The sequence below is a fragment of the Chiloscyllium plagiosum genome, unplaced genomic scaffold, assembly GCF_037043375.1.
Source record: "Chiloscyllium plagiosum isolate Xiang-an unplaced genomic scaffold, Cpla_swu_hap1 HiC_scaffold_1, whole genome shotgun sequence".
NCBI lineage: Eukaryota > Metazoa > Chordata > Chondrichthyes > Orectolobiformes > Hemiscylliidae > Chiloscyllium > Chiloscyllium plagiosum.
The window spans coordinates 109719110-109739408 of NW_028270139.1; the positions used below are offsets into that span (position 1 = coordinate 109719110).

Sequence of the window (20299 nt, forward strand, 5' to 3'; positions counted from 1 at the left end):
GTAAGAGGGAGGCGAGAGTGGACATTGAACCACTGGAAAAGGAAGCTGGAGAGGTAGTAATGGGGAACAAAAATGGCAGAGGAACTGAATAACCAAGTCAGCACAGCCTGACAAATCTATTTGAATTCTTTTAGGAAGCAACAAGCAAGTTAGACAAAGGAAAACCAGTATTTCCAGAACACCTTTGACAAAGTGCTACAGAGGAGGCTGTTCAATAAGATGACAGCCCATGGTATTAGGGGCAAATTACTGATATGGATAGAGAATTTGCTGAATGACAGAAGGCAGAGTGTGGATGACAAGGGTCTTTTTTCACTAAGAGTTCCACTGAGATCAGTGTGGGGACCACAACCCTTTACATAATATATCAATGATCTGGATGAAGGAACGGAGACCATTGTTGTTAAGTTTGCAGATGACACAAAGGTGCATGGAGGGACAGGTAGTATTGAGGAAGCAGGGAGGCTGCAGAAGGATTGCATAGGATAGGAAAGTGACAAAGAAGTGACAGATGGAGTACAAATGTGGGGAAACAGTGATAATGCATTTTGACAGCAAGAAGAGAGGTGTGGACTATTTTCTAAATGGGGAAAGTCTTTGGCAATCTGAAGCACAAAGGAGTTGGGAATCCGAGTTCAGGTTAACATACAGGCTCAGTTGGCAGTTAAGGCAGCAAATGCAAGAGGGCTAGAATACAAGAGCTGTGATGTATTCCTGAGAATGTATAAGGCTCTGGTCAGACTGCATTTGGAATATTGTGAGCAGTTTTCAGCCCCATATCTAAGGAAGGATGTGCAGACGTTAGAGAGGGCCCAGAAGAGGTTTACGAGAATGATCCCAGGGATGAATGACTTGAGGAGAGGCAGAGGACTCTGGACCTGTACCTGTACTTGAGGTTTAGAAGGATGACAGGAGATCTGATTGAAACTAACAGATGACAAAGTGGCCTTGATAGAGTGGACATGGAGAAGATGCAGTAGAGACTAGAATCTGACGGCACAGCCTCAGAGTGAAAGGTCAACCTTTTGGCTGAAGAAATTTCTCCTCATCTCAATTCTGAAAGGTAGTGACTTAGTGGAACTCATTGCTGCAGTGGGCCATGGAGGCCAAGACATTGAGTGCATTTAAGACAGAGACAGATAGGTTCTTTGTGAGTGAGTGGATCAAGGGTTATGGGGAGAAGGCATGAAAATGGGTTTGAGAAACATATCAGCCATGATTAAATGGCCTAATTCTGATCTCTTATCTTGACTTGACTTATATAACTGGCCCAATTCAGTTTCTGGTCAAGATTCCATATCATAATCACTGTTTCCATTGTTTTCCAGTCAGCAGATGATACATGTTACAACTATTCCCATTTGAATATTTTCTCATTGTGCTATTGTTTTTCCCATTTACCCTTTGGAATGAACAGGTCAAATAATGTTAATAACTTATCCCATGATCAGCCTATATGTGTTGTATAATCATCCCCTTTTGTTATTTAATATCACTTGACGCTGACACCATCATTAATTTGTCACTTGTTCCAGCCCAGCTCTTCCTCTGCTTTCTCTAACATTTGAATTCACTTAAAACCCATTACATCTGCAACATTTTGCAGTTTTGACAAAAGATCATGCACCTAAAATGGGTTACTTCTGTTTCTCTCACTACAGATGTTTCCAGTACTTTTGATTTATAGTTCAGACTTCCAACATCCACAGCATAACCTCTCAGTTAATGATAAAGGAAAAATACGCTCTCAAGAGACAGCCTTGATTCTCACAATCATTTTTAATAGTTGTACAAATTATTTTCCTGCATACATATTAGAAAACAGATCACTGGTGTACAAAAAAAAAGCTAATTACAGAACATGAATGGAGTGAAAATATAAACATTTCATAATTGGCAGCTTTTTTGCAATTATTGACAATATCTTGTAATGTGAAAAAACTATTCAAAAATAAAATTGTGCAAAATAGTCATTGGAGACAGTACAACATTTACCCTGCACACATAGGTCAAGATATCTTATTATCTTAGAGAAATAGAAGGGTTTTATTTTGTAGCGTTAAGCACGTCAGAAGTATCATCTCTCTTCGGCCACATGCTGACACACACACGAAGTCTTCAGCCTGAAAGACAATTGCGTCAATTGCAACATCTGAAATTCCACACAATTTATGCTAAGTTTACTGGCTCATTCTGTTAAAATTCAAATGAAATTAGAGGCTGCTTTTCATAGCTTAGTGATGATATTAATGTTTAGGACAAAATTCTATTCAATAACACTTCATAGACAGTCAGGAGATATCTTTGTTTTTATAAATGCTACAATTGACAACCATACGACCGCAAGACATAGGAGCCAAAATGCACTATTCCATTCATCAAGTCTGCTCTGTCATAATTGAGATAATGGCTGATTTGATGACAATGTTATTTGCAAAGATTCAGAGGATTAAATTTTACATCTGGAGAAAATAAACATTTTTAGGTGGCCTATCAGCTGCAACTAGAAAGTAAGCTTTTTGACCCTTCAGATTGGAGGAAAATTAAAAATGAACTTTGATCATTGATAGTAATATAAACAGCTGCAAACAGTTGGTCACATAATTTGGAGAAACTGGAATTATCAGTGAGTTATTAGTTACAAAGGTGATTGGGATCTTTGGCACTTTGGCCAAACTCTTTGAAATAGTCATTGTGCCATATACCAACCAGCTCTTGAGTAACTTGTGGCATAAATTTTACACTAGCAAATCAGAAAGCATGCCAGTTTAATTTATGGCTGCCAATATTGCCATTTCAGTTAATTCTGGGCCAAGGTGCAATGTACCCTCTACAATTTTCTCCTGTATAGAAATCGAGAGACATCAGATCTCAAAATAATTAATGTATTTATAAACACCTTATCAATAATAAAGCTGTACCTGAAGTTGTTTGTTGTTCAAATCACTATCAATAGTGTATCATCATCTGACTTGGTTTCCATTCATTTAGTGCGAGGGCGGACAAAGCAAAGTGCAATTTGCTGCTTCCTCACCTCAATGACCTCTTTCACTCACTTGTCCCATCCATTTCTTTGTATGAAACCCCTACTCCATATTCATCAACTTTCTTCATAACAGGGTTTTGGGGCTGCTCTCTCATTGGGGGGAAGGGGAGTGGTGATGGTTTAACCTGGGGATCTAACACCTCAGGCTAGGATAGAAGTCAAGGAGAGTCCTCCACAGTAGCCTCACAATACACATCAGTGCAAATAACCTCCATTCCTCAGTGCAATGGCAGTGAATCACTTCCTCTCTATTTCCTCTAGATTTTTATTGAAGTAATACACATTTTTCTTCTGTTACCTCCTTCACAGGCATAGATACCCCATAAGCTAAATTAATATGACTGGATGAAAAGAGAAGGGGTTGAAGCTCAACTCACTCATGTATTTTCAACAGAAAGCTCTGTATCAGTGGTGCTTTTCAAAAATTCCCTCGTCTAATCCACATGTCATCTCATTACCAGTGATAGATTCAAAATGAAACCATTCTTTATCAGTGAACATGTCTGGCCTCACCATCTCTTCCAATTTCAAGTGAAATAGGAACAGCTCCATCATTACTGGAGATATTTGCCTGAACTGTGCAAAAACACATTAGCAAATCATTAACTACTCTCCATGTCAAATGAGGTCAGCACCACCTTTTCATCCCTGTAGATAGTGAAAGCAGTAGCCTTCCGATAAAGCTGTTCTATCCTCATTGCAATCTTTATTGTCTTGCCCTCGCTTTTTACTGATAAATCAAGTCACATCATTCCACTCTCCTAGCAAAACAGCTGCACTTGCATGGAACCTGGAGTCAAAGAGAGGGCTATAAAACAGTACTCCACAGGAGTGCAGTTCCCCACTTAACAGGAAAGGTCTTTCTCAGAATTTCCCTCACCTACTATAGTTTTTGCATCCCTCTTTGATACATTCTCCATTGAAATCATGATTCATCAATTTCCTATTGTAATTAGTTTATTTGCCAAGAAACAAAATGTAGAAACATCTAATTTCCATCATTATATCACTCAGTAACATAGTGCATCATTCAAAACCAACTCACTATAGCATTCCTGCAGGCTTTTCGTCACACTATCATGAAATAGGTTTAAAAATAGTATCCATTATGATTTAATAATCACATTAATAATGGAGATGAGGAAACTCAAATGTAATCTATCCAGGTTTGCAGAGGACATGAAACCGATGGGAGAAGGATACAGAGATGGTTCAGTGCGATTTGGACAAGCTGACTGGGCAAAAGCTTGGCAGATGAAATATAATGTGGATAAATGTGAGGTTATCCACTTTTGTAACAAAACAGGAAGGCAGGTTATTATCTGAATGATAATAGGTTGAGAAAGGGGGATGCATCCTTGTACACCAGTCACTGAAAGTGAGGACATAGGGCAATTGGTGATGGAAAAAAAGCAAATGGTATATTAGCCTTCATAGGGAGAGGATTGGAGTACAGGAAGCAAGGATGTCTTGCTGGAATTTCACAGGGCTGTTGTGACCACGCCAGGAATAGTGCGCTCTGTTTTGGTTTCCTTATCCAAGAAAAGATTTTTCTTGTTATCAGGGGAGTGCAATGAAGATTTACCAGATTCCTGGAATGACAGGACTGGCACATGAAGACAGACTGGATTGATTAGGGCTATATTTACTGGAGTTTATGAGAATGAGGGAGAACTCTCATGGAAACCTAAACAATTCTAACAGGACGAGGCTGGGTAAATGTAGGAGGATCCCGATGACTGCGAATTCCAGAACCAGCAGTCACAGTTTAAGGATATGAAGTAGGCTATTTATAACAGAAATGAAGAGAAAATTTCTCATCCAGAGAGTGGTGAGCCTATGGAATTCTCTGCCACAGAAAATGATTTAGGCAAAAACATTGAATGTTTTCAAGAAGGAGTTAGATAAAGTTGTTGGGACTAAATGGGTCAAAGGGTATTGGGAGAAAGCAGGAATAGGGTACAGGGCTGGATGATAAGTCCTGGTCGTATTGCGTGGTGGAGCAGGCTCAAAGGGCCTACTCCTGCTCCTATTTGCTATGCCTCTGAGTTGATCATGAAGCAGAACATATACCTGTGTCACACATAAAAATATTATGGGTCAGCAACCTGCAGGTTTTTTTGCTCAGGCACTTTATAATCTGAATATCAGCATAATGTAGGTCTACAATCCACATCTTACAAACCATTTATTTCTTATTGTAGTGTTCTGATCCTGGTAATGGAGTTCTGTGATGCTCCTTAAACTGCTTGGGAGGGAGCTCTGGTACAAATTCCTCGCCACTGTTAGGGCCATGAAGTGTAGACTGTTGCTGTCAAGACAAAATGGTTAAAACTTCAAATACTTGACTGTTCGTTATGCTTTGAAATTAGAATACCTCAATGAAAGCCATACTATCAGAAACGTTCAGAAGCAACTTAACTAATGGAAAGAAACAGGGTTAATGTCCACATTAACAACAAAAGCAAACTGCTGGAGAAACTCAACAATTTTGAAGCGGATCTGCTTTCTTTCCACAGATGCGGCCAGACCTGCTGAGTTTTGTCAGCAATTTCTGCTTTTGCTTCAGATTGAAACATAGAAAATAAGTGCAGGAATAGGCCATTCCGCCCTTCGAGCCTGCGCCACTATTTAATACGATCATGGTTGATCGTGCAATCTCAGTATCCCCATTCCCATTTTCTCTCCGTCCCCCTTGATCCCTTTAGCTGCAGCAGCTATGCCAGCTCCCTCTTGAATGTATCTAATGAACTGGTGCCAACAGCTTTCAGTGGCAGAGAATTCTGCATGTTCACAACTGAGTGAGGGAATTCTTCCTCTGATCAGTCCTGAATGGCTTATCCCTTACTCTTAGACTGTGACCCCTAGTTCTGGATTTCCCCAAAATCAGGAACATTCTTCTCACTTCTAACCTGTCCAGTCCCATCAGGACCTTGTGTTACTTGGAGATTCCCCACCGCCCGCTCTTCAAATTTCCAGTCAGTACATGCCCAGTCGATCCAGTTTTACCTAATATGTCAGTCCTGCCTTCTCGGAAATCAGTCTGATGAAGCCTTTCATGGACTCTCTCAAGAGCAAGAATGTCCTTCCTCAGACTAAGAGACCAAAACCGCACACAAATACTCAAGGTGTGGCCTCACAAAGGCCCTGAACAACTGCAGCAAAACATTCCAACTCTGATACTCCATTCCTCTCGCTGTGAAAGTCAGCATGCCGTTAGCTTTCCTCAGTGCCTGCTGCCTCAGTACCTCCAGCCTCTGCAGTTCATTTTAATTTTAATGTTGGCATTTCCTTGAGCTTTGTCTTCATCACCTGACCAGCAGCATCCTACAGAAACTGATCATGTACTGATGCCTTTCTGAATTGTTGTTTTTCATTCACAAGTCGACAAAAGTCAGCTTCAAAGGGGCATTCAACAAAAAATACTTTGGAGAAGAAACTAAGTATTTTGGAAACTGAGTAAATGATAAAATGATTTAGGGAGTGACTGAACCCTGTGGTATGGAGAAATTGTACCGTATACACACTAGTCAGCTAAAAAGGGAGAAATTTATTCATGGAGCACTACTTCCATTTAACTCTGACAAATTAGATAGTTCACAAAAAAATTCACCCAATTCTGGAGAGATTTGGGCTGTGCAAATCTTAGTAAATGGGATTAGATCACAAGGAATTACAATTCTCCTCGAATGAGGCACATCTAGCTGAACAAAAAAAAAAGACCAGAAACTGTAAATCCTACCAGTAGACCACCAATAGAGTAATAAAGGGTCACCATACTGATTTATGCAACAACAGATCTTCAGATTATGTTTTTGTTTTACAAAGAGGATTTTCATTGAAACACAAACATGTAATGCTGCAGATTCAGGTTCAACAATAAAACAGAAATAAATTATGCAAGAGGAATGCGATGAAATAGAAGCAAAAAACAAATTATTTACGCATACACATTTAAAAATTTCAAATGACAATAAAAATATAATCCCATTGATCCCAAAAGCATTCCTTTATGGTATTCACACTAGAGAGAATTCCTATCATCTTGTGTGTATCACTTTAACTGTGACTTCAATATCCAATCCCTCTACACCTCCATCCGCCATGACCAGGGCCTCCAAGCCCTCCGTTTTTTCCTCTCCAGACGTCCCCAACAGTACCCTTCCACCGACACTCATTCGTTTGGCCGAACTGGTCCTCACCCTTAACAATTTCTCCTTTGAATCCTCCCACATCCTCCAGACCAAAGGGGTAGCCATGGGCACACGTATGGGCCCCAGCTATGCCTGTCTCTTTGTTGGCTACGTAGAGCAGTTGATCTTCCGTAATTACACCGGCAGCACTCCCCACCTCTTCCCCCGCTACATTGATGACTGCATTGGTGCCACCTCGTGCTCCTGCGAGGAGGTTGAGCAATTCATCAACTTCAACACATTCCACCCTGACCTTAAATTTACCTGGACCATCTCTGACACCTCCCTCCCCTTCCTGGACACCTCCATCTCCATTAATGACGACCGACTTGACACTGACATTTTTTACAAACCCACCGACTCCCACAGCTACCTGGATTACACCTCTTCCCACCCTACCTCTTGCAAAAATGCCATCCCGTATTCCCAATTCCTCCGCCTCCGCCGTATCTGCTCCCAGGAGGCCCAGTTCCACCACAGAAACGTTGGTGGCCTCCTTCTTTAGAGATCGCAATTTCCCTTCCCACGTGGTTAAAGATGCCCTCCAACGCATCTCGTCCACATCCCGCACCTCCGCCCTCAGACCCCACCCCTCCAACCGTAACAAGGACAGAACGCCTCTGGTGCTCACCTTCCACCCTACCAACCTTCGCATAAACCAAATCATCCGCCGACATTTCCGCCACCTCCAAACAGACCCCACCACCAGGAATATATTTCTCTACCCACCCCTTTCAGCCTTCCGCAAAGACCGTTCCCTCCGTGACTACCTGGTCAGGTCCATGCCCCCCTACAACCCACCCTCCCATCCTAGCACTTTCCTCTGCCACCGCAGGAACTGTAAAACCTGCGCCCACACCTCCTCCCTCACCTCCATCCAAGGCCCTAAAGGAGCCTTCCACATCCAAAGTTTTGCTTGCACATCCACTAATCTCATTTATTGTATCCGTTGCTCCAGATGCGGTCTCCTCTACATTGGGGAGACTGGGCGCCTCCTAGCAGAGCGCTTTAGGGAACATCTCCGGGACACCCGCACCAATCAACCACACCGCCCCGTGGCCCAACATTTCAACTCCCCCTCCCACTCTGCTGAGGACATGGAGGTCCTGGGCCTCCTTCACTGCCGCTCCTTCACCACCAGACGCCTGGAGGAAGAACGCCTCATCTTCCGCCTCGGAACACTTCAACCCCAGGGCATCAATGTGGACTTCAACAGTTTCCTCATTTCCCCTTCCCCCACCTCACCCTAGTTCCAAACTTGCAGCTCAGCACTGTCCCCATGACTTGTCCGGACTTGTCCTACCTGCCTATCTCCTTTTCCACCTATCCACTCCACCCTCTCCTCCCTGACCTATCACCTTCATTCCCTCCCCTACTCACCCATTGTACTCTATGCTACTTTCTCCCCACCCCCACTCTCCTCTAGCTTATCTCTCCACGCTTCAGGCTCACTGCCTTTATTCCTGATGAAGGGCTTTTGCCCGAAACGTCGATTTTGAAGCTCCTTGGATGCTGCCTGAACTGCTGTGCTCTTCCAGCACCACTAATCCACAATCTGGTTTCCAGCATCTGCACTCATTGTTTTTACTTCATTGATTTTAACCCTACTGTGACTTCAACTCCTAGTCTTAAGAATCTGATAGCCTCTTCCTGAGGCAACTGAGTTTATACATTCTCAGCTTCAAATAATCCCTTCAGGGTTTAAAGCAAAGAATTTCTGGTAAAACTTCAAAAGCATCTTGGAACCTTGACTAAACTACTTACACCAAGGTAACATGTTTTTAACAATTCTAAACTATCTTTTCCCTTTCTCAGGAGCAACTGCTTTCTACAACCAGCTTTAGCTGAGAACCTTGCAGAATTGCCGAACAAACTAGAAAAAAAAATATTTTCTCCTTGTTTTGGATGTTTCCCTTAATGAAAAGGAAAAAATATTAAATCCTTGACTTTCTAAGTTGTAGCCTAATGCACATAGGTTAGGTGCATTTGTCAGGGGTAAATGTAGAGCAGTAGGGGAATGGGTCTGGATATATTACTCTTCAGACGGTTGGTGTGGACTTGTTGGGCTGAAGGGCCTGTTTCCACACTGTAGGGATTCTATGATTCTCCCAATGTAAACAAATTGCTGGAGAAACTCAACATTTTCAAAGATGACTCACTGGATTACTTCCTTACTTTCCAGGAAATCTCTCTCACACTGTTTTAAAAGAAATTACCATAGCTACAGAAATACTTATTCACAGACTCAGAAAACCCATATGCCACAAATGCAAATTCAAAAATCAAACCCAGGAACAAATAATATGAAGATACATAAAAATATAAATGCCGACTAATTACTACTTTAACAGTGTCATATTGAAAAAGGTTCTTGAAAGGATTATTCCCCCCCTCCCCCCAAAGTTCATAAAATTACCTTTTTTAAAGATTAACTCAGTTAAAAGGCAGGAGATCCAAGTTAGATTTATGGTCAAATACCCTATGGCCAAATGATTTAAGTCTTTTTTCAGACACTAGTTAGTCATTTCTGAAAATATCTGTTACTAGGAATTGGAAAAACAACTTATTTAGAACATTTAAAATAATCGAACGGTCCAAATTACTTCACATAAGCATTATAAAATACGATGAATGAGCGATGCAAAGAGGTATTAAGACAGGTGGCCAAAATGCTTGCCCAAAGAGGCAGAGTTTCAGGAGCGCCTCAAAGAAGGAATGCAAGGTAAAGTGACTTGTGGCTTATGGAATGAATTCCAGACCTTCAGATGATGGTGCAGTCACCAATACTAGTCATTAAAACTGGGGAGGCTCAAAAGAGCAGAATTACAGGAGTGCAAATATAGTATCTTGGATGGTGGTACAGCTGGTGGAGATTAGAGAGAAAGAAGGGTCAGGGGCCACGTAAGGTTGTAAAAAGACATGAGAATTAAAAAAAACACCAGTGTAGAACAGTGAACAGAGGACTAATGAGCGAATGGCATTTGGTACACTTTACGGTTATGGGTGGCATGATGAAGGAGGGTAGACTTAACATTACAATAGTTAAGTCCAACTGAGGCTTGGAGGAGGGATTCAGCAATGGATTAGTTGAGCTAGGGGTGGAGCAATGTTATGGAATTAAAAAATAGGTGGTCTTTATGATGGAGGGTTTGTGGCTGAAAAAGGTCACCTCAGTCAAATTACCAGATGGAGGGATGGAATCAGCAAAAAGGCTGTGACTTTGTGATGGGGGCTGAAAACAATGGTTGCTGTCTTCCCACGGAGGACATGCCTGCTCATCCAGGCCTGGATGATGAATAGGCAGCCTAACAAATCAGATATAGTGGAAAGATCCAAAGAGCTGCTGGGGAGATACAGCTGGATGTCTTTGTGTCACATGGAGAATCTGGCACGTCTTCGATATTGTCATCAACGGGCAGCATAAAATGAAGAATAGTAGGGGACAGGAGTGGCAGGGATAAATTGTTGGGGGAATACCAGAAATAACAGTGTGAGAACTGGAAGATAGTCAGAAATTCACAAATAATGAAATCATGAGGGGCGTGGATAGGATAAATAGACAAAAGTTTTCCCCCTGGGGTGAGGAGTTCAGAACTAGAGGGTATAGGTTTAAGGTAAGAGGGGGAAGATGTAAGAGGGGAAAGATATAAGAGAGATCTAAGGGGCAACTTATTCACACAGAGGGGGTACGTGTATGGAATGAACTGCCAGAGGAAGTGGTGGAGGCTAATACAATTGCAACATTCAAAAGGCATCTGGATGGGTATGTGAATAGGAAGAGTTTGGAGGCATATGGGCCAGGTGCTGACAGGTGGGACTAGATTGGGTTGGGATGTCTGGGTTGGACCGAAGGGTCTGTTTCCATGCTGAGCACTACCTCGTTTCTTATGCACCCAATTTCTAGCAATGTTAAAATCTCAGGGTGATCATTAAATTGCATAAAAGGTATCCAGGGTGATATATACTAAATATACCAAATAGAATTCTAAAAAATGCAGTAACAACTTTAAAAGTAAAAAGCACATTATAATAACTAGTTCTGAATACAATGCTTTACTAAAATAAATCTTTGAAATCCTACCTTCCAGCTAACAAAAAGCCAACACAATAGATATACATACCTCATGAACTTGCTGAATCTCCCTCATTGCCAAGCGTATTGAAGGGTACAGCCTTGGGAATGTGCGTTTGCCTCCTTGGTGCTCATCCTCAATCCCATTCTCGGAATTAATCGCAGCCGATCTGCCTGAAGAAGCAGCTTGAAGCTTTCTGTCTGTGATCTTTCTCATCACCGGAGACATTTCAGGTTGGAGTGACAACGGCAAGTCAGGTGGTACAAAAAGCTTAGACAGCTCATTGTGCACTCGGTCATGAGTTGAGCCATCAGCTGCAGTACCAGAACTTAATTTTTCTTGTGGGTTGGTTTTCACTGAAAAGTTTCTAAGCTCTTCATAATCTGTCTCATGGTCACATTTCTAGAAGGGAAAAATGTTGCATTATCACATTTAAATCACAAGGGAGTTAAATTAACCCAATATTATGTCGATATATCATAATATCATAATACCTTTTAAGTGCAAGTTAGATGTATCTTCACTCGAGTCTATAAAGTTGGAGACTTAAGCAACATTGTAAATTGAGTTCATAAGCTAGACAGACTCTTCAAAGCACCATTCATTCCATCCATCACCTTAAACATTAACTTCCTCCACCACTTGGTGGCAGCAGATACAAAGCAGCAACTCACCAAGACTCCTTTAGCAGTATCTTCAAAGCCTACCACCTTTACCCTTTAGGAGAACAAAGGCAACAAGTTCAACTCCAAGCCACACATTAGATGAACTTTTGCTGCTCCTTTGCTATTACTGCATTCCCTTCTTAACAGGACTACCAACACCAGAGTACTAACAGCAAATGGACTGCAGTGGTTCAAGATGGTGGCTCAGCACCCTCTTCCCTTGGGCAATAAAGGATGGGAAATACATGCTTCCTTGCCAGTGATAGTCACACTTCAAGAACAAACATGAAGAGAAATAAAGAGAAACAACTTCCAATAACTTAAGGTGAGAGAGGAAAGGTTTAAAACAGGACCTAAGCGGTAACTTTTTCACACAGAGGGTGGTGCGTGGGCCAGAGGAAGTGGTGGAAGCTGATAGTTACAACATTTCAAAAGGCATCTGGATGGGTTTATGAATAGGAAGGGTTTAAGAGGAACATGGGCTAAATGCTGGCAAATGGGACAGATTAATTTAGGATAGCTGGTTGGCATGGACGAGTTGGATCGAAGGGTTTGTTTCCATGCTAGACATCGCTATGGCTCTAACTGAATGGTCAAAACCAGAGGATTAGAGTGACTGGTTAAATGAATAAATTTTTAATGCATAGGATGATCGAAATAGATTCAATAGTAGACTTTAAAAGAAAACTGAACATATTCTCAAAGGAGAGGAAACTGCAGAGATATGGAAATGAAGCAGGGGAAAGGGACAAATAGGGTAGCTATATGATATGATAATTGCAAAGTCTTGGACTTGAAATTTAGAAATGAAAATTTTAGTGGTGTTTTGTTTTTAATTCTTTCATAAATCCAGATGTCATGGACAAGGCCTGATGTTGCTGCTAATCCCCAACTTCCCTTGAACTCAGCAGGTTTCCGGCTAATTACCTTGCTGTCAATCTGGAGTTACATGCAGACCAGACCAGGAAAGGTTGCCAGATTTTTTTTTTTAACCTTAAAAAGACATTAGAGAACCTGATATTCTTTTGTGACAATTGATGCTAGTCTCAGGAATGACAACTATTTTTGTTTTACAGATTTATCAATTGAATGTAAATTCCAATAACTGCCAGTATACAAGTTAAACCAATTCCCTTTAGATTACATGTCATGTAACATTACTGCTACGTCACCTTTTTCCCCTCGGCGTTGGAACAACAAAACTAAATGCTCTTAAAGGTCAATTTGCATCTATTTTTGCTCATATTGTTATTTGTGTGAAGTTGGGTTAGAACATAAACCTAAGTGGTGTCTTTGTAACCTATCGCTGTATTCTCACTTGCCTCCACATCCTTTTCTAGATTCTAGAAGCAAGTCAGATCAGCAGCCCAGGCAAGTATGTAACAAGGTTGATTGACTGCAGAATCTACTGAAGAGACGGTATCACAATCATGATTTGCTTTTGAAGGGATATATTGGGTAATGTAACAAATTCTTTGAAGAAAGCAGACATTTACTTATCTGTTCATGTACCTGCTTGCTTTACAAAAGCTTTCACATTGGCTCTGCTGTATCTGGAAACCTTCCAATAGTATTCCAGTAATTTATCCAGGTTTCAAATTTCTTAGCATTAACCACACAATGTCAACAGTCAGGAAGACCATCATAATGGAGTTGGATACTGTCTGCATTTAGGGCTAAATCATACTCCTGTGTGTACACCACATTCTCAATTCTTGATGCCCCAGTCTGCGCCCTCTTCCTAAACGTTTTCATATCTTTAACTTCACTGTCACTTACTTTGCCCCCAACATGCTCCCCATGATATCTGATATCTAATATTTTTGCCACACACATTGGCTCCCTAGTCAAAGCACAAAACATGTTTTGAACATTACCAGCCTGTTTCCTTGCTCAGTGCCAGGAAAGCAGTGAAAAAGGAAGATATATAAGTCATCAGAAGGCTTGCTGGTGATGCCTGAAGATGAAGGAGAGCTGGGAACAATACAGCAGAGTGGAGAGGCAGGATACAGATGGCAAGAATCAGGTCCTCTGAACACACTCAGATGTACAAGTGTAACAAAATAATAAGCTTCAAAAACCAGAAAAGCTTGAATAATGTGGCCACACCATCCCAAGATTCCAAAGGAATGTACAGAAGCAGATTACTTACTTGACCACAAGGCATAGTGAGAACTTCCATAAATGGCTGAATTCCAACAGTTTTATAATAGTCCACTAAGTCTGGTAGTGATGGGTGGGCCTTATCTTCTCCCAGTATGACATACCTCCCATTAGGTTGCATTTCAATCATATAGTGTCGGCACCGATCTATACCTCTGGAAATAAAAACACAGTAATAACATGACGAGTGACCAGAGGTGAATAGTCTTGTTTTTGATTGATAGATACAACTGAACAATTGGAATTTTAATTCTTACGTTTTGACAGAATTGTGGAAGCAGAACCACCTTTCATGTCAGGTTAAAGTAGTAACATGGTTCACCAGGTTAGTAAATACATTCAAGCTCTTTTACCACTTTGCAAGATAGGCAGATAAAATGGAAAGCTATTCATCCCAAGCAATGGCTACGTTTGGATTCAATAGACACTCTATTAAAAAAAGTGTCTCCATAAAACATAAATAGATATGGCCCATTCTTTTAACCAAATTTTACACTCGCAATTGCTCAATCATAATAAAGCTCTGATTCTTAAAGATTCTTCTGCAGAGCCTTTCCCCTCTAGAAATGGTTAAACATGAAAACTGTGTTCTTTGTAATACAGTCTCTCCATCATAGACACTATTCTGGGTATAAAAGGCTATGAGATTGAGCTCTCTTCTTTCATACAATCAAGTTGCTTAACAGATCATATCTGAGGGCAGTTCAGAACCAACCACATTGCTGTGGGTGTGGGTTGAGGATGTCTGTCAGTTTCTATCACTAAAGGGTTTTAGTTGTTAATATACCCAAGAACAGAAGAACATAAATAATAGGAAGAACAGACAATTCAGCCCCTTGACCTCTTTCTCCCATTCATTGATATTGGGCCTTGATGTTTTTTTACATGTTGAAATCTATTGATCTGAACGTAAACCTCCAAAGGTTCACCATCCTCTGAAAGAAGACATTCTTCTCATCGTTTAGTCCTAAGTGACCGACTCTTTCATTCTGAAACCATGTCCCTTGGTTGTAGACAATCCCCAGCCAGGGAAAACATCCTTCTTACATCTATCCTGTTAATCCCTGCAGGAATTATGTATATCTGAATGAGATTAGCTTACTCTTGCCCAAACTCCAGAGAATGTAGGCTCAGATGATTTAATATTTCCTCATAGGACAATGCTCTCCCATCCCAGTAACCAGTCTAGTGAACATTAAGGCATTCTCTCTATACCAATTATATATTACGTTGGGTAAGCAGGCAAAAACACTGTACATGAAATGTTATCTTACCAAAGCTCAGTATAATATTAATTTCTTAATTGCAGTAAAACATCTTTGCTTCCAGACACAAATCCTCTTGTAAGAAAGGCTAGCATAACATTTGCATTCTTTCTTGCTCATTGTACCTGCATATTAACCCTCAGCAACTCATCAACAAGGACACTCAGCCTCTATGAAGTGCAATCTTTCCCAGCCTGCTCACCAGTTAGGAAATACTCTATACTTTGGTCTTCCAAAAATGGATAATCTCTCATTTCTTCACATTGTATTCCATCTGCCAATGTTTTGCCCACCCACTCAGCCTCTCCAACTTCCCTTGAACTGTCTCCCCACATCAAAATCATTAACACAGCCCTGTGGGAAAATGAATGGCAAGGAAATCAGTTAGATTATATGAAAGAAAATTTGCTGAGATCGGGATACACCGAGGGAGGTGAGAATGTGGGTATGAGATTACAAATGAGATCAGCCACGATTATTTCAAATTTCAGGGACAGGTTTGAGGGGCCGAATGGCCTACTGCTGCTCCTAATTCAAATATCTGAATGTCTCAGATTCAGGTTCACACTTCTAAAAGTTTGTGTTCATAAATTTGTTATGTACTAGTATTAAGAAATAAAGAACAAAGAAAATTTACAGCCCAGGAACAGGCCCTTCGACCCCTCAAGCCTGAGCTGATCCAAATATACTGTCAAAAACTGTCAGTCAATTCCTAAGCATCTGTAGCCTTCTGCTCCCCACCTACTCATGCATTTGTCCAGACGCATTTTAAATGAATCTACCGTGCCTGCCTTTACCACCTCTGCTGGCAACGCATTCCAAACACCCACCACCCTCTATGTGAAGTACTTGTTGCGTGTATCCCCCTTAGACTTTCCACCTCTCACCTTGAAAGCATGACCTCTTGTTATTGAATCCTTCACCCTGGGAAAAAGCTCGTCTCTATCCACCCTGTCTATGCCCTTCATGATTTTGTAAACCTCAATCAGGTCCCCCCTCAATCTCTTTTTTTCTAATGAAAATAAACCTAACCTACACTCAACCTCTCTTCATAGCTAGCACCTTCCATACCAGGCAACATCCTTGTAAACCTTCTCTGCACCCTCTCCAAAGTGCCCACATCCTTTTGGTAATGTGGCGACCAGAACTGTACACAGTATTCAAAATGCAGCCGAACCAATGTCTTGTACAATTCTAACATGACTTGCCAGCTCTTATACTGAATGCCCGTCCAATGAAGGCAAGCATACTATATGCCTTCTGGACCACTCTATCCACCTGTGCAGCAACCTTCAGGGTAACAATGGACCTGCACTCACAGATCTCTCTGCCCATCAACTTTTCCCAAGGCTTTTGCTGATCATACCAACAGTGTCCTCTTCCAGATCATTTATGTATATTACAAACAACAGTGGCCCCAACACTGACCCCTGTGAAACACCACTGGTCACCTTTCTCCATTTTGAGAAACTCCCTTCAACTACTACTCTGTCTCCTGTTGCTCAACCAGTTCTTTATCCACCTAGCTAGAACACCCTGCACACCATGTGACTTCACTTTCTCCAATAGTTTACCATGGGGAACCTTATCAAAATGCCTTACTAACATCCATATATATGACATCAACAGCCCTTCCTTCATCTGTCAACTTAGTCATTTCCTCGAAGAACTTTATTCAGTTGGTAAGGCACGATATCTCCCACACAAAACCATGTTGCCTATCACTGATAAGCCCATTCTTTTAAAAATATAAATAGATCCTATCCCTCAGTACCTTCTCCAGCAACTTTTCCACCACTGACGTCAGGCTCACTGGTCTGTATTTACCCGGAATATCCCTAGTACCCTTCTTGTACAGGGGGACAACATGAGCAACCCTCCAGTTCTCCGGTACCTCACCTGTGTTTAAGGATGCCACAAAGACATCTGTCAGGGCCCCAGCTATTTCCTCTCTTGCCTCCCTCAGCAACCTGGGACAGATCTCATCCAGTCCTCGGGATTTGTCCACCTTAATAACCTCTAGCATACTCAACACATCTTCCCTACTTATACCAATGTGATCCAGACTAATCAAACTTCTATCTCTAATCTCAACATTCATCATGTTCCTCTCCTCAGTGAACACTGATGCAAAGTAATCATTCAGAATCTCATCCATTCTCTCAGGATCGACACACAGCCAGCCTTCCTTCATTATCTTTTAATGGACCAATCCTTTCTCTAGTTACCCGCTTGCTTCTTATATAAGAATAAAATGCTTTGGGATTTTCCTTAATTCTGCTTGTTAAAGCTATTTCATGACCCCTTTTAGCCCGCTTGATTCCTTATTTAAGACTTGTCCTACTCTTCCGATATTCCTTCAGGGCCCATTCTGTTCTTAGCTGCCTAGAACTTATGTACGCTTCCCTTTTCCTCTTGGCTAGTCATACAATTTCTCCTGTCATCCATGGTTCACAAATCTTGCCCTTCCCATCCTTTGTCTTCAACGGGACTTGCCTATCCTGCACTATCTTTGAAAGCCTCCCACATCTCAAATGTGGACTTCCCTTCAAATAGCTGTGTCCAATCCACATTTCCCAGCTCCTGCCTATTTTGATATAATTGGCTTTGGCTCAGTTTAGTACTCTTCCCTTAGGACCACCCTCTTGAGTATTCTAAAACTTCCAAAATTGTGGTCACTGTTCCGAAAGGAATCCCCCACCGCAACTTCTACCACCTGTCCTGGCTCGTTCCCCAGTACCAGGTCCAATATGGCCCCTTCCCTTGTCAGACTATTATATACTGCTCTAGAAAACTCTCCTGGAAGCTCCGTACAAATTCTACTATCCAGACCTCTGACACTAAGTGTATCCCAGTCAATGTAGGGAAAATTAAAATCTCCAATCACCACTACCCTATTGCCTTTACATCTAATCATAATCTGTTTACCTATTTGTTCTTTTACCTCATGCTCACTGTTGGGAGGTCTGTAATACAGCCCCAACAATGTAACTGCACCTTTTTTACTTCTCAGCTCCACCCAACATGTCTCACTACCCAAGACCTCCATAGTGCCCTCCTTTAGCACAGCCGTGATATTGTCCCTGACCAGCAATGCAGCTCCACCCCTCTTTTACTTCCCTCCCTGTCCTGTCTGAAGTGTCTATATCCTGGAACATTTAGTTGCCAATCATCATGCCCTTCTTTCAACCAAGTCTCTGTGATGGCAATAATGTCATACTCCCAGGCACCAATGCAAGCCCTAAGTTCATCTGCCTTACACACTAACTCCTTGCATTTAAAGTAGATGCATTTCAGGCCACCAGATTCTTTTGCACTCATCTGCTCTCTGCCTATTCTTCCCTTTATTAATGTTATCTTCATAATTCTTACAGTTTCTAGTCTCCAACTCGCTGCCTACTTATTTTCTCTTCTGGTTCCCAGTCCCCTGCCACATTAGTTTAAAACCTCCCCAACAGCAGTAGCAAAAACTCTCCCAAGGACATTGGTTCCGCCCTGGCTCAGATGTAGACCGTCCCTTTTGTAATAGTCCCATCTTCCCCAGAATCGGTCCCAATGTCCAACAAATCTGAACCCCTCCCTCCTACACCATCTCTCAAATGGAGTGCTTTCTAATTCAAATCTCTACCAAATAGCCCTAGATCAGGTAGAAGATAATCAAGAATCATGTAAGACCCAGTTTGGATGAACAGTCATATTGGATTTAAACCCTTAACTAAGTTTCTTGCTCCAGATGTCAGATCTGCTCTCCAACACTTCATTTTTATTCCATTTACAATGAGTAAGGCTCCCTTTACGCTGCTCAACATTATACTAATGCCCAACTCAAAAGCACAAAAGTGTAACAATTTTTCCATTTCCTCAAAGACTTGTTTCTAAATAAAACAGTCACTCATAGCACAAAGTTGTCACCATCTTGGCACAGAGTGTATACACTCAGGAAAAATTTATATCATGAAGAAATGAGCAGATCCCATCTAAAGCCATCTAAACCATAGCATCAGCCAGTTTCATTGGTAAAGGTGACACTTGTAACAAAGCAGCATTTTCAATTTTCTGCTTAAGTGTGAACTTTAGAGAGTTCAACACAGAATAAGAGTTAAATCTCCCCCCTTCTGATTCACAGGAGAGGATAAATCAAGGTTGACTCTTCAGTTCTATCCTGAGAGATTCAGGTCTTTTCAGGTAAATGTAAAAGATAATTCAACTCTTTTTCAAAACCGCATGAAGTTTTGAACTAAATTCTTTTAAGGGTCAGTCAGTGGTGCTTTGCTATATGCATATGTTGGGGGTTGGTTAGCTCAGCTGGCTGGATGGCTGGTTAGCAATTCAGGATGACAGCAACAGCATGGGTTCAATTCCCAAACTAGCTGAGGTTACAATGAAGGACCCTCTTTCTCAATCTCTCATCTCACCTGAGATGTGGTGATTCTCAGGTTAAACCACCGCCACCCATCTTCTCTAATGAGAGTGTAGCCAGATGGTCTGGTAGGACTATGGTGACTTTATCTTTTACTCTTTGTTTATAGGCTTACGGTGAATATGCTTTTAGAAATTTGGAAAGCCCCAAGGGCATTTTAAAAAATAGACATAAATCAAACATTTTTCTTTATCTCCTAAAAAACAAAACAAAGATGACAAGCCAACCATCAACTGGTTACCATCCTCAACGACATTGACCGGCTAGAAAATGGCCTGTGGAGGTTCAAATTCACCTGTGACTACAGATACCGGTCTTAAACGTGAATGACTTACATGTTCTGAACTAGAACAGTGCAACAAAAAAAAAAAGTGTGCTGTCTCCATTAATTCTGACAGAGCAATGAAACAAATCACAAAGTTAAAACACTCGTCTTGGATGCACACTTGTCTCCCTTAAACCAAAAGTAAAATT

The 20299-nt window shown here is 41.4% G+C and overlaps 1 protein-coding gene across 3 annotated transcripts in view; it reads right to left on the minus strand.

Annotated features, from left to right (window-relative positions):
- Positions 1-1760: 1760 nt before the first annotated feature.
- Positions 1761-20299, minus strand: part of unm_sa41569 (un-named sa41569) — a 178452-nt gene continuing 159913 nt past the window's right edge. For all 3 annotated transcript variants that reach the window (XM_087989711.1, XM_043687186.2, XM_087989718.1), the window contains 4 exons: positions 14130-14295; positions 11361-11714; positions 5232-5357; positions 1761-2123 (listed from right to left, as the gene is read on the minus strand). In XM_087989711.1, the coding sequence (XP_087845837.1) occupies positions 5235-5357; positions 11361-11714; positions 14130-14295 (643 nt within the window). In that variant the 3' untranslated portion in view covers positions 1761-2123; positions 5232-5234. The remainder of the gene's footprint in view (positions 2124-5231; positions 5358-11360; positions 11715-14129; positions 14296-20299) is intronic.